The 15079-nt window shown below is 37.4% G+C and overlaps 1 protein-coding gene across 4 annotated transcripts in view; it reads right to left on the bottom strand.

The window, feature by feature from the left end:
• The window catches only part of Kdm4c (lysine demethylase 4C), a 169069-nt gene that overhangs the window by 151120 nt on the left and 2870 nt on the right, over positions 1–15079 (bottom strand). For 3 of the 4 annotated variants that reach the window (XR_003377397.1, XM_005352661.3, XM_026782063.1), the window contains exon 2: positions 6554–6714. Coding sequence is in view for 2 of the 4 variants with exons in the window: in XM_005352661.3 (XP_005352718.1) it covers positions 6554–6697 (144 nt within the window). In the remaining 2 variants the exon portion in view is untranslated. Of the gene's footprint in view, positions 1–6553; positions 6715–15079 lie in introns of those variants that run through there. The other variant, XM_026782064.1, reaches the window with a different exon arrangement.

Below are 15079 nucleotides of genomic sequence, written 5' to 3'. Positions count from 1 at the left end.
TTATATTTTTCTCAAAAGTTTATTTTTTAATATTTATTTTATTTTATGGGTGTGTATTACCTGCATGTATGTATGTGTACCACATGAATGTCTGATGTCCTTGGGGTTATGAAGAGTTGTATACTAGCATGGGTATCCTGGGAACTAAACCAGGTCCTCTGCAAGAACAGCAAGTGCTCTTACTTACTAAAACACCTCTCTAGGCCCCCAGGAATATTCTGAAACAAATTTCTAAAGATAGAACAGAGCATAAAATAAAATCATTACAAATTTAAGCCCATCAGTAAGATCTCTATAAATTTGAGGTCAGCCTGGTCTATATCATGAGTTCTAGGCAAGTTGAGTACACATAATAAGACTCCGTACTAAATAGAAAAAAATAAATAAATAAATGGAAGGAAGGAAGGAAGGAAGGAAGGAAGGAAGGAAGGAAGGAAGGAAGGAAGGAAGGAAAACAGACAAAACAAAGCCAGTAACAAACATTTTCTTTTCAACTAATTTTAAATTTTATCTTATTTTAGTTTATTGATATGCATAGGGGAAGGACAGTACCATACAAACAGAGTTGAGAAGACAACTTTCAGGAGCTGGTTCTTTCCCTCCACTACTGGTGGGATCCAGAGACTGAAGAAGAATCAGTAGGTAATCAGGTTCATGAGGGAAATGCTTTACCTATTGAGCTCACACACCAATTCCATTTTAAATCTTTAAGTGTTAAATTACTTCACACAATTAGAAACAAGTACAAAATATCTGGTTATTAAACAATTTCAAAGTTAACACCTTTACATTTAATGAGTTAAAGTAAAAGAAACCTATTCTGCTGTTTTTCTATAAACTGTATATATTCACCTTCCTAAGTATACCAAAACAGAATAGACATTAATATCACTGCTTATCCAAACCCAGACATTTCCAGATAAAATATGTATGTCTACTATATATGTTGAAACCAGATGCTGTCTACAAACTGTCAAAGGAAGAACAATGCTTCTTCTATCTTCATCTTGCAGCCACAAACGGATATATCTGCACTCTCTGGTGTTTATGAAACACACAGTGTGTATAACATTCTCTAGTGCAACCTATGTACAGAAGTACTACAGGGACAAATGCCATACATTTCACATATTTTTAGAAGTTCATACAATAAAACATTTTATACTTAAGGAGATTTTCAATTTCCCAACTTGAAAATCAAGTGTGCAGACAATCAAGGTTATTTGATACCAATGCTATGCATGGTATCATGCCAGTACCTGGAATGCTGGAATAATGAGGAATAATTAAAAGTTAAAGTCAGCCAATATTATATAACAGAAATTTAACATAAACAAAACAAAACAAAAAAAAAAAGGTGGGACTAAAGAGATGGCTCAGTGGTTAAGAGCACTGACTGCTCTTCCAGAGGATCCAAAGTACTCACTTGGTAACTCATAACTGTCTACAATTCCAGTTTCAGGGGAACATGGCAAAACACCAACACACATTAACAACAATAACAACAAAAAAAATGTAAGCCTAAATCTAAAAAGTGTTAGAGAGCTGGGCGGTGGGGGCACACGCCTTTAATCCCAGCACTCGGGAGGCAGAGGCAGGCGGATCTCTGTGAGTTCGAGACCAGCCTGGTCTACAGAGCTAGTTCCAGGACAGGCTCCAAAGCCACAGAGAAACCCTGTCTCGAAAAAACAAAACATAAAAAAAATTTAAAAAAAATTAAAAAGTGTTAGAGAAAAAACAAAATTAGGTATCTGAAATCAAAATCACTACTATTGGAAGTACTCAGCTATTGCTTTCAAATAGTTAAGGTGAATCCATTTAATGTTGTTAAAAATACATTAAGAAAGAACCTCAGTGTGCCTTTGTCCCCCCAGGGTAAGGTCCAAAGAAAAACATGTACATCTGTGTAATCTGGTTTTTTTATCATATAATTTGGTTTATTGGCATTCTGTACACTTCAAATTACTTCAACCTCCAGAACAAGAATGAGACTAGTCTAAACATAAGTTATATGAAAATGAAAATACAGCAGAAATGATTTTAAAAAGCAGTTCAACTGTCATCCTAGTATAATATGACATTATTATAAAACATTGTTAATGAGCCTCAGGTTGAGGGAGGTATACACAGGGCTCAGGTGTGTTTGTAATTCTAATTAACTTTATTCTGTTACATAGCTTCATAGGTGTACTCAGTGTGCCTGCTGCTCCCTTATAAGGGTCGCTACTGTTTCCTCTTCCTTACTAAACATGTCACCTTACTACTGAACAGTATACTAAACTCAGCTGACCAAGGGATGTTTTAAGTAACAAAAAGAGAGAAAACAAAACAAAGGGCTTCATTAAAAAGTCAAATAACGAACATAGTGTGGTGACACACAACCTAGCACTCAGAGATGGAGGCAGAAGGTCCAGGGAAGTTCAGAGGTCTCCAGGATATCTGAAATATATGATCTGTGTCTCAGAAAGAAAAAAGATTAGATGGTAGGTTTGAAAGTAGGGAAGGAGGATGGATGGATAGATAGATAGATAGATAGATAGATAGATAGATAGATAGATAGATAGATAGATAGATAGACAGACAGATCTGGCAAGAAAGGAAGAAGTGATCTCCAGCTTTTCTCGACGCAAATAAAGTCGAACTCTTGATAACCCATTACATATCATTACATCTTCATGTGTTCCAAATGATTCTGAAAATATAGCACCTGCTCAAATGAAGAATGATCACCCACCTTTACCTCAAATGGTAATCTGGAAGTCCTGAGATGCAAAAACTGAAAAATCAAATTCTAAGCAACATTTACATTTACTTATTCTATATATTGGTGAATGGAAGCATGGGAAATGTGCACATGCCACATAGCATAAATGTGGAAGTCAGAGGACAGCTACTGGCAGCAGTCACATAACAAATAACATAATGACTTTTAGGATCAAAATGCCACCAACAATGAAGAACTGGTTTATAAACAACCTCCTCAAATATGGATCAGGTCATTCTGTATTCTAATACTTTCAGTCCTGAGGTTCTCTGTTCAGCTACCAATTGTTGTCCACACCATTTGATCTACAGAACAGATATGGAAAGTCCAGAAAAAAAAGGTTCCCATAATTTCAATGAAATGGGTCAGCCTACCAAAAGGCTCTGCCAGTCTCAAGCATTTATATAATGAAATAACTGTCTATAGAAAAACAAATCACAAATAATATCTATACATTAACAAACTGACCTGCAATTAAAACAAAAAAGTACTCTAGGAAAAGTTTCCAATTAAGATATGTTGTGGATTATTACTTTAACTATATAAAGATGTGTTACATTTGTTTACATTGTATTTGTTTAACAATGTAAAGGTGTTGTCTTGTCTGCCTAAGGCACCTGATTGGTCTAATAAGAAGCTAAATGGCCAATAGCTAGGCATAAGAGGGATAGGCAGAGTTGGTGGTGGACTGAGAGAAGGAGGAGAGAAAAGAGAATGAGGGAGAAAAAAAAGAGGGAGCTATCCAGGGCCAGTCACTAGCCAGCAAGATACAGATTAGCACATACAGAATGAATGAAAATTAAAAAGCCCAGAGGCAAAACATAGATGAAGAGAAACAGGTTAAATTAAGTTATAAGAGCTAGCAAGAAATGAGCCTAGGCTAAGGCCAAGCATTTATAAATAATAAAAAGTCTTCGTGTCATGATCTGGGAGCTGGTTGATGACCTAAAAGAAAGCCTGCTACACAGATACATTTTCATTATATTCTGAAAGGCTACATCTCCTGAGACAGTAGCTCCTTCAAAGCTCTAAATATAATTTATGATCTAAACCTGCAACATAGTCTTTAGCACCTTGATGAACATTCCTATGACCCTAAGCACATTATTTATAATTATTTTTAAAGATATAATTACATATCTTTAAGAACAAGAATAAATGAACATCCTCACAGATCATTTTTCGTTTTAACTGTTCTAAGCTACCAAGAGCTCCAGATAAGCACACTATTCCCAGTAAGACTTCTTGTGGACATTTGCCCTGAACACCAACTCATTTTTACATAGAAGCCAGTTTTTCAAACATTGTTTCAACTCAACATAGCAAAAGAACACTACAAGAAAACATTAATTACATCTTCCTTCCCAACTTTAATGGTTAATATTGAATGACAATTTGACAGAAATCACCTAGGAGACTGACCTAGATTGTGTCCCTAGACTGAGACTAGAGAGATGTGTAGTCCCACCTCAAGTGTGGCTCAGATTTTGAACTATACAAAAAGTAGAAAACAACCTGAACAACAATATTCATCTCTCCCTGCTTCCATAATGTATATGCAATGTGACCAGCTGCCTGATGTCCAGGCCACCATGATGTATCCTAAAACTGAGCATTCTAAAACTGAGTATCCTAAAACTGAGCCAAAAACCATTCATTCATGAAAATATTTTGTCAGACTAAGCATAACTGTAAGCCCATCTTCACTTCTCATTGCAGGAAGAATAAACCCTGATGTTTATTCTTATTAAACTTGGTGGGGTGTGGTTCCAACACTTAGCAAGTTTGAATCCAGCCTTGGCTACCTGTTGTGGAATATTATTTTGTGGTACTTTACATCTGTTTATGTTGTGGAACATTTGTTTGATGATGCAAAGATGTGTTGCATTGTTTTATGTTGCAGTTTTTTAACTCTGTGAAAATGTGTTACTTTGCCTGTCTAAAAAACACCTGATTTATCATCTAATTAGCAGCTGAAGGGCAAATAGCAAGGCAGGAGAAAGGATAGATACAGCTGGCAGTCCGAATAAATAGAAGGAGAAAAAGCAGGACCAGAAAACAAAAAAGATCAAGGAGCAAGAAAAAAAGGGCTAGTTACACAGCCAAACACAGATTAAGAAGGAAAGAAAAGATATACAGAAATAGAAAAAAACAAAAGCCCAGAGTCAAAAGGTAGATGGGATAATTTAAGTTTCGACAAGATGGCTAGAAATAAGCCAAGCTAGGGCAAAGCATTTATAAGAAAGAATAAGACTTTATGTATTTATTTATTTGGTAGCTGGGTGGAATGTCCCCAAAAGAGCCAAAAGGAGCAAAGAGTAAGAACAAGTTACAACAGAAGTGAGCTACAGAAATGGATCGCTAAAAGCACTTGCTGCTCAATCATGATGACCAGAATTACGATTCTAGGACCCATATTGGGTAGCTGATAACACTCATAACTCCAACTCCAAATGATCCAAAGTTCTTTGTAGCTTACATAGCCAGTTAGTGGAAGTCAGAGGACAACCTAGGATGTGTATCCTCACCTCCTACCTCTACCCTTTTGACACAGTGGTCTTCTATGCCAGGCCAGATGGCCCACAAGCTTTTGAGGATCTTCTTGTCTTTATTTGCCACAGGAGGGCTGGGATTACAATAGACATCCTACTGGGTTCTGGGGACTGAACTTAGGTCCTCACAACTTGGGTGACAAATGTTTTACCTACTGAGCCACGTTTCCAGCCTAGATTCTTTCACTCTTAATATTTTTATCTCTAAAATAGAACCTTTATGGAGGCAAAGACTTGGTTCACTCTGTCTGTGTGCCCTCCACCAACACACTCTGGTACACAACAAGCACTTCACACTTGAACAAACAAAATAGCTAAGGTCTGGTGATATAGCTCAGTGGTAAAAACACTTGCTATAGAAGCCTGACAATCAAGACTGAACTCTATCAAGGTAGCAAGAGAAAACAACTCTAAAGTTATCCTCAGCCTCCATAGATGGGTTGTGGTATATGTCAGTCCCACACATCATACACCCACACCACATACAGTTTGATTTAAAAAAAAAAAAAATAGGTAAAAAGGCAACTTGATAAAGAACACAGACTGTGGTTGCCTATGGGTGCAGTGACACGAGGAAACTGAAAATAACTATTTAAAATATATAGTTTCTGCTTGTGATAATGATAGAGTGGTGACCACTACACATCTAAGCGAATAAACAAACAAGAAACACTGAATTACAAATTATAAATGAAGACACTGTATCTTACGTAAGTTACACTTCTACAAATTGTTGTTGTTTTAAAGTGAGACAGGCATGGTAGGCAAGACTTATAATCCCATCATTTGGGAGGCCGTGAAAAGATGGCCATGATTCAAAACAGTAAAACAAATAAAAAGAAAAAGTAGAAGCGAGGAAAGGAACACAGAGAGGGAATCACCTTAATCTTCAATTTAATAGATGTTTTCTATGAGAAATAGATGCAAACTGATACATTCACACCTCTGGAAGCCTTGTTTTAAAAAAAAGAAAGAAAGAGAGAGAGAAGACAAGGAGGAGGAGGAAGAGGAAAAGAAACCACTATAGAACACACCCTAGCATAAAAAAAAAAAAATCCAAAGAAAAGTAAGATAAATAAATATTCTTTAAGAAAATTAAGTGTTCCAGTTGGATTAACAAGCATAGCAGACACATTCCACTGAAAGAAACAAATAACAACAACAATAACAACAACAAAACTAAAAATATAATTTAAACTCAAATGATACTTTTTTTGTGACTAGTCTGAGTAATCACCTTCGCAAGACCTGCTCGGTGAGCTCCTTTAGACTCCATGTATGCGAGGTATTTGTTGAACTCCCGAAACTCCTCCATGGAAGGTCTGAAGGTCATTATCTTACAGCTGGGATTCAGAGGACTCTCCACCTCCACCACCTCCATGATGGCTACAGACGTCTCTGCAGAGAAAATGTGACTATTAACAACGAATCACTGAAGCTGTGCTTACCAGTGGCCTTCACCAACATAGCATGTGTCTACCAAAGGAAAAGGAACTCTTCTTTTAGTTATTGTCCATTCCTTCCCACCTCTCTAAGACTTTCAGGTCTTTTCCTGGCCTCAGGTGGCTGCCAGACATGTTCCTATCCTGGGTATAGAATCACAGACCTGACTATACTGCTGACCTCAATGAAACCTTTCCAAGTAAAAATGAATTTTCTGGAAGTGCAGTCTCTCACAGATGTACAAGTTCCACTATCTTACTCACACATGCACATATATAAAGGCCTAGGATGTATACTGCACGGAAAATGTTCAACATACCTAGCACAGAGCTGAAGTATGCTTTCACCTTTTTATAGCATGCTTTTCTATGATAATTTACAAACCAATCACATGACAAAACCACTAGAAACTAGGCTAAAGTACTGAGGACAGAAACTAGGAATAGGAGCACCAGAGGAGCTTACTCCGCTAAGAAGGGACATTTATTGTGCAAAAATTAAGTCCTGAATTCAAACTCCAGCATCCATGTTAAAAGTCAAACATGGCATGTTTTGTAACCCCAGCATTGTGGGAGAAGGCAGGGATAGAAGGATCAAAGGATTTACTGGCTGCCAGCCTAACTCCAGGTTCAGCTAAGAGATCCTGTTTCAAGGAAATAAGGTGGAACATAATATCGCAAGACACCTGATGTCCTTCTATCTGGTCCCTTTCTTTGTATAGTCACACAAACTCTTACAAACACCACATGCATATAAATACATAACACGCACAATAAAAAATAATTAATCGCAAGACTTTCATTTTATATAGCAAACTTATAATTCTTTAGGAGTCCTTGCAAAACAATCATGGACTCATCTCAGGCATCCACAGAATACTGGACCATTTCCACAGGAAATCAGAATTCAAAGATATTCAAATCGGTCACATAAAGTTGCTTACTGCTTGCATATAACCTACATACATCTTCTCTACCCTTTAAATCATTTCTAATACTATCTAATATAATGTAAAGGCTAAATGACTAAAGCAACTTGGAGAGAAAAGGATTTATTTGGCCTATACTTCCATATCACAATTCATCATCAAATGAAGTCAGGATAGTATTTCAAACAGGGCAGGAACCTGAGGCAGGAGCTGAAGCAGAAGCCATTGAGGAGTTCAGCCTGCATTTTTATAGAACCATGGACCACCAGCCCAGTCACAACAACAATGACAATGGGCTGGGCCCTCTGCCATCAATCACTAATTAAGAAATGCCCCACAGGCTTGGCTACAGCCAACCTTAAGGAGACATTTTCTTGAGGCTCACTCCCTTAGCCTGTGTGATATAGAACTTTCCAGCACGGGGAATAAACTTAGATGCAAATATAATTTTTCTTTCTGAGACCTCTAATAAAACCCTGACTGGCCTTGAATTTGTTATGTAGTTGAAAATGACCTTGATCATCTGATCCATATGCCTAACCTCTCACACTGTAGGATTAAAGGCTTGTGCACACAAGGTTTATGTAGTGATAGGAATCAAACACAAAGAAAGCCTCTAGGCAAATACTCCATCAACTAAGCTACATTCTTAGTCAGATGTAATTTTTTACAAACCCTTTGTTGTTTCAATTCATTGATCCAGAAATCTCAAATACAGAAAGCCAAATGTACTTTACCCTCTAACAGTATTTAACCTAACCTTCTCAAACAAGCTAAACTCTCTGTGACTTTAAATATTCGTCCCCTTGAAGTAGCCTGTCTGCTTCCTACTTTTGATAATATAGCACTGTCCAATACAGGACTCAATGGGCCACCCCCTGCTCCATCTCCTTGTCTACACACACACTATATACAGCAGCTGCCTCTCCCAATGCTGGCACTTTCCCACTAGCCATTGAGCTATCAAGTCCTGAAAAGAAAGGCATGCTGGAAATATCAGGAGACTGGAGAGGAAGCTCAGAAGTTAACAGCACTTGCTATTCTTACATAGGACCCTGGTTCAAATCCCAGCACCCACACAGTGGCTAACAACCATCTGTAAGAATGTATGTGATATATACATATACATACATATATACACACCCCACATATATATACTCTTACAAATGAAATAAATCAGAAAAAAAGAAGTGTCAAATATTAAAAAGTCTTTACATAAAATGGCACATTTGGGAAAAGGAAAACAATTGTTCTAAACAAGAGAAAAGTTACTCAGAAAACAGATTAGCCAAGGGTGATAGAATACACCTATAATCTTGGTACTTGAAAGGCAGGCAGAGGGAAGAGGATACACACTTCAAAAGTCAGCCTGTTTTATATACCAAACTCTAGGTGAGGCAGCTACACAGTCCTATCTCAAAAACAAAAAGCAAAACAACAAACAAGACTCATTTGCTTCACTAGATAAATAAATAAATAAATAGATACATACATACATACATACATACATACATACATACATACATACATACCAGCAGAAAACTCTAAGCAGCCTACAAAATATTTGTGTCAAAACATACTTGGTACATGAAATGAAACATTCCTTTTCTTTTGACCAAAGTACAGGAGTAGCCTTGATATTTCTCTGAGCAGAGGAAGCAGTCACTGAAGAAATTGGAAATGTAGCTAGCCATTCAACAAACAATGACTGAATTACTAACTTTAGTTCCACAAGCATTCAGAGTACAGAATAGTCCTGTCACTAATGGAATAACACACAATAAGTAAATAATGTTAGTGCAAAAAAATGCACATCTCATTTTAAGAAAAGAAAAAAAAAAAGCAGTTTTCATCCTAAGGAGAATGAGAGAGCAAGAGATGGTTTATTCTGAAGCAATTTTGACTGGTTTGTGTCCCAGGGAAGCACAGATTTAAGTTACTCCAAATTCCATGGTCCAACATGGAAGCAGTTTCATGGAGTCTTAATAGTTTTACAGAACAAAGACTTATAAATCAAGGCAAGTTGAAAACAAGTTGGTGGGATTTGCTAACATTCTTATCCATTAATTAGAGGAAACTAAGTTAACAGATTCCAAAAGGTTTTTAATTACTAGTCACAAGATGTTAGTTCTGGTACAAATGGCTACTGGGTGCAGAGGACTCCACAATAAGGGAGGGGCTACCCTCTAGACCTGCAACATTCCAACCTCTCTACAGCATTGAAATTCTAATCAGTCAGTCCCTGCAGACAAAGCTGCTTTTCAGGCATTCTGATTTACAATAGTGAGTACTAAGGAGATGCCTACAAGGATAGTTCCTGTCTCAATGGAGGAAAAAGAAGGCCTTTCAGAAAAATAAAACTCAGGAGATGCCTGAAAAAGAGAAATAAATAGGTATGTATATGGAAGATAGCTATTTCAGGCAAAGGAGAGTCTCCTTAGGCTCTTTTCTTTATGAGATAGTAAGGAGGCAAATATAATTAAAAACAAGACAGAGAGGGTGAAAAAGAAAAGACTAGAAAAGGAAATTTGCAGTTTATCTTAGTATGCCAGGAAATAATTTTGGACTTCTTCCCTCTAACCTGTGCAGTCCCCAAACCCAAACGTCTTCTCATACCATTCACTGAGTAATAGCTCTCTAAGGTTACCTATTCTGGGAAAAGTGAGGTAGAAAAGTGATCTCAGTCACATTTTGATTTCTTATTACTGTATAAGAAAAAAGAATGAAAGAAAAAAAGAAGTAAAATAAAGAGAGGCTGAAGGAGGGGGAGCACAAAAGGAGACAATTTATCAAAATCCAGGTGAGAAAGAATAAAGGCTTGTATACATGGTGGGCAGTGAGATGCAAGTAGGTTGCCTATTAGGTACAATTTGAAGAAAATTCCATGACAAAATGGAAAAAGGAATAAAAGTCAACATTTCTGGAGAATGAGGTAAGATACGTGCCTAGCATGCACCAGGACTGAGCCCCAGCACTGGTTGGGGAGCAGGGCGGGTTGGGGGGTGAAGGGAGTAGCTCTGGACATTAGCAATAATTCCAACAACTAAACACTCTGGAGGCTGAGGCGGGACAATCATCAATTCAAGACCATCTAGAGCTGTAAAGCAAAACCATGCCTGGAAAAAAAAAAAAAACAATGGAGAGGGGTACAAGTACAGTAGGACATTCTTATATTCCCTGCACTAGGGAAAATGAGGCAGGAAAATCACAAGTTCAAGATCAGCCTGAGATACACTGAGTTCAAGATCAATATGGACAATAAGACCCTGTCTTCGGAAAACTGGAGAAAAAGAAGGGCAAGGCCTATAAACTCACCTACTCTAGGTAGGAGTTGGAAGCTATGTAGTTAGTGGGCTATATAGTGAGTGCCACAGTAGCCTGTGTCACACAGAAAGACAAAACCCTGGCACAATTTGCTTCAACATAAGAATATAAAATTTGGGGTAAATCTAAATTTGTGGTCACTCAAAATGGCTACAGAATAAACTACCTCTTATTCCCTTTAAAATGAAAATTGTCGGTTTTTGCCTTGACGGCATCCCATATCCAATAAATGTTTTAGAACAATGTACATATTACTCTTTTTTAATGTATATAGAATATACCACCCAGCAAAAATTAACAGTACAAATAATGGGCCCTTATCCCATTTGCAGTCACTACTGCAAAATCTCATATATATTAATCAATAGATTCATCCAAATAAAAGAAGCTATTTGACATATACTTCACTCTTAGACACTAAATTCTGTTCTCTAACAATTAGTTTAATTTCATTATCAAAAAATTTCATGTAAACAACTAATAGTAATCTCATGATACCATACCCCGAAAAACTCTAGAAGACATGAGACTCAAAAGAATTTTTTGACTAATTCATGGCTAAACTAAAATATCAAAGTTATTAAAAGTTATACAAAGTAAAATTGAATAAACAAACAAAAAAAGAGGATGGAAAGATGGCTCAGTAGTTAAGAGTACTGACGGCTCTTCCAGACAGCCCAGGTTCAATTCCCAGCACCCACACAGAAATTCATAACTATTGACTCCACTTCCATGGAATCTGACACCCTGGACATTCAGGCAGGTAAAACACCAATGTACATGAAATAAAAACAAATCATTTTTTAATTAATAAAAGAAAAACTAATAGTGATGACACATCCAAACCACTACCCTGTGACAAGGTCTGGGCACATAGCCCACAGAACACTGTACTTGAGAGTCTTCTGATTTAGCCTACCCAAGTGCTGAGATTATAGGATAAGACACCCATCCTACACATCAGCTCTGAAGGCTTTTCTTTTTCCTCCTTTTATTTCCTAGACTTTCTAAAAGACATGAATTTTTATCATGTCTATTATATATATTAAAATATATTTATTATTTTATGGATTTTAAAGCCTTTCTCCTCTTCACAAGTGTAACCATGATTCACAGAAGAAAATTTAGAAGATGCACACAGAGCAACAACTTACCAACCACTTCATTAGCAAAAGTAATAACCACTATTAATGGCTATGGGGAAGGAAGAAAACAGAATAACTATTTAAGGCTTTAACAAACCTACTTCATGGCAAATGTGCAGGATTAAAGAGAAATTGACTTAAAGAGACAACAACTCCACTGAACAGTTGGCTTCTTTTCTTTTGTTTTTGTAGCCCAGGCAGTCCCTGAGATAAATCTAATTTGAGCTGTAACTCCTGATCCTCCTGCCTCTACCAATGCATGTCTGGGATTACAGGCCAGGAATGTGCACTCAACTACCCTCAATTCCAGCAGAGCTTTCAGAAAGTGGATGAGGTAGTTAAATTGAATAAACAGTGAAATATAAAACAGAGTAGCTCTGAAATCAAAAGGAGTAAGAACAAAGTATCAAACCCTCCTTAGAACTAAGGAAACAGATGAGTGTAATGAGAAATGACCAGGTGATCAAAACTACAGGCTGGTTCTACAATGAAGAAAGGCTAGAAGGTGGAGCAAGGGGGATAAACTTCTTAAAGGGATTATTCTGACTGCATGGATGGGATTAGACCCAGCTAGCATGGAATATGAAAGGCAATGCCTTTTCAGTGTGTCAGTTAATTTCAAGAGGCTTTGGAAGCTGGGTGATTGAAAAATGAGTTATCACATTGAGTCTGTCTAGCTCTAATTAAACATCAAACATGAAGGAAATTATGAATTATGTGTCAACTCCCTGTCCAGACTGTTCTTGTTAATCTTGTTTCATTGAACACTAGTATTTTAAATTTATATTTAGGATGCACAACATTCTCTATAGCCGTAAAAACAAAGATACACATTGCATGTATAAAACCCTAGGTTCTATCCCCAATACTACAAAAAAAAAAAAAAAGGAAAAAAGGGGGGGCAATGACTTTACACAAAAACAAATGAGAAACAGCAGTGAGAGGAGAAAGGAATGGTGGCACAAGCCTTTAACCCCAGCACTCTGAAAGGAGAGGCAAGCAGTTCTCCAGGAATTCCAGGCCAGCCTGGTGGACACAGTGAGTTTCAGATCAACCAGAACTACAAAGTGAGACCTGTTCCCCCAAAATAAATAAATAAACAGCAGAAATGAGGCAGATTGAGTCTCAGCTTCCTGAGGAACCTCCACACTTAATTCTATAATGGCTATACCAGTTTGCACTCCCACCAGAATGAATAATCCATTCCTGTCAGCATGTGCTGTCATTTTACTGATCTTGGCTATTCGGGTTAAGATGAAATATCCAAGTAGTTTTAATTTGCATTTTCTTATGAAGATATGTTTTCGTTCTTCTACATGCAGCCATCCGGTCTAACCAGCACCATGGTTAAAGATACTTTCTTTTCTCCGGTGTGTATTTCTGGCTTCATTATCTAAGTTCAGGAGTTCACATGGGTGTGGAATTATGTCTGGATAATCGATTCTATTCTTCTGAGTAATATGTCTGCATTTATAACAATATCATGTTGTTATTATTACTAAATTTGTAAAATAACTTGGAATCAGGAATGGTGCTACCCCCTTGCATATATCCAAAAAACTCTACATCTTACTAAAGAGATACCTGCTTATTCATGTTCATTGCTGCTCTATACATAATACCCTGAAATTGTAAGCAGCCTAGGTATCAATAAACTATTGGAATGCATAATGAAAATGTGTTACATTTATACAATAAATAGTATTCAGTTGTTAACAATAAAATATAGTGTTAGTGAGAAATAAAGGGGAAGGAAGAATAGGAAGACCAAATTGGTAGGGAAATGGAAGGGCACAGTAAAAGAGGGACTATGGGGAAGAGCACTTAAGGCCTTTTGAAAAGCCATATAGAATCCTACTTTAGAAGTTTCCTAAAAAACATACACCTATGAAAGTAATCTAAATGGAATCATCATACAGTAGAGGAGACAACACCCCAACTACATATCGGATGCCACAAATTCCCATTGCTGGGAATCAGTTACATTTTTTTGAGTCAATAACCAAATGGGCCCCATAGACATGCCTGCAAAACATCACAGACTGGGGCTGGAGAGATGGCTCAGAGGTTTTAAGAGCACTCACTGACTGCTCTTAGGAGGAACTATGTTGTATTTCCAGCATCCACATGGCAGCTCACAACTGTCTGTGACTCCAAGACACAGACTCACACAGACATACATGCAGGCAAAACACCAATGCACATAAAATAAAAATAAATTATTTTAAAAAAAAATCACAGGTTTTTGCCAAAGCTATTGGTTACTCATCAGCTACTTCTGTTATCAAACTCTGGTATCTAAAAATTGATCTGGTATCTAAACAGAAGCTTTACCCCTACTGCCTAGCATTCATGGTGCTGAAAGGTACTTTGCACGCTGCCAGAGAAGAAAAGTAATCATCAATATCACCCATTTACAAACCCTGTAACCTACAACAGTAACCTGACTGCAAGGTAGACTAGTGTTACTGGAGTAACCAACCACTCCAAGAGATGGAACCCATAAATTACATGGCTTAAGTGGTCAAATACTTGAAGTCATGGACATGGGAGAAAATCTACTACTGTTGTTCTGCTAAAGGAACATTGCATAAAATGACTGCTAATGACATATCACTATACCCACAGATACCTCACTGAACCCTCATCAGAAAAGGTTCTTGCAGTAGACAGTCATTAACCCAGAGACCTACAACTGGGCAGTGTGCAAAGAATCAAAGACTTCGGAGCACCCAGGATAAATGGAATATCTTCACCAAACTCCTCCATCCCCAAGTTTCAAAAGAATCTATACGAAGAGGAGATAGAAAGACTGTTTAAGAGTCAAAGCCAGCCGGGCGGTGGTGGCGCACGCCTTTAATCCCAGCACTCGGGAGGCAGAGGCAGGCGGATCTCTGTGAGTTCCAGACCAGCCTGGTCTACA

The sequence above is a fragment of the Microtus ochrogaster genome, chromosome 10 (assembly GCF_000317375.1).
Source record: "Microtus ochrogaster isolate Prairie Vole_2 chromosome 10, MicOch1.0, whole genome shotgun sequence".
In the NCBI taxonomy this organism is placed as follows: domain Eukaryota; kingdom Metazoa; phylum Chordata; class Mammalia; order Rodentia; family Cricetidae; genus Microtus; species Microtus ochrogaster.
The sequence above is the reverse complement of the archived record's forward strand: the minus strand, read 5'-3'. Positions and strand labels throughout refer to the sequence as shown.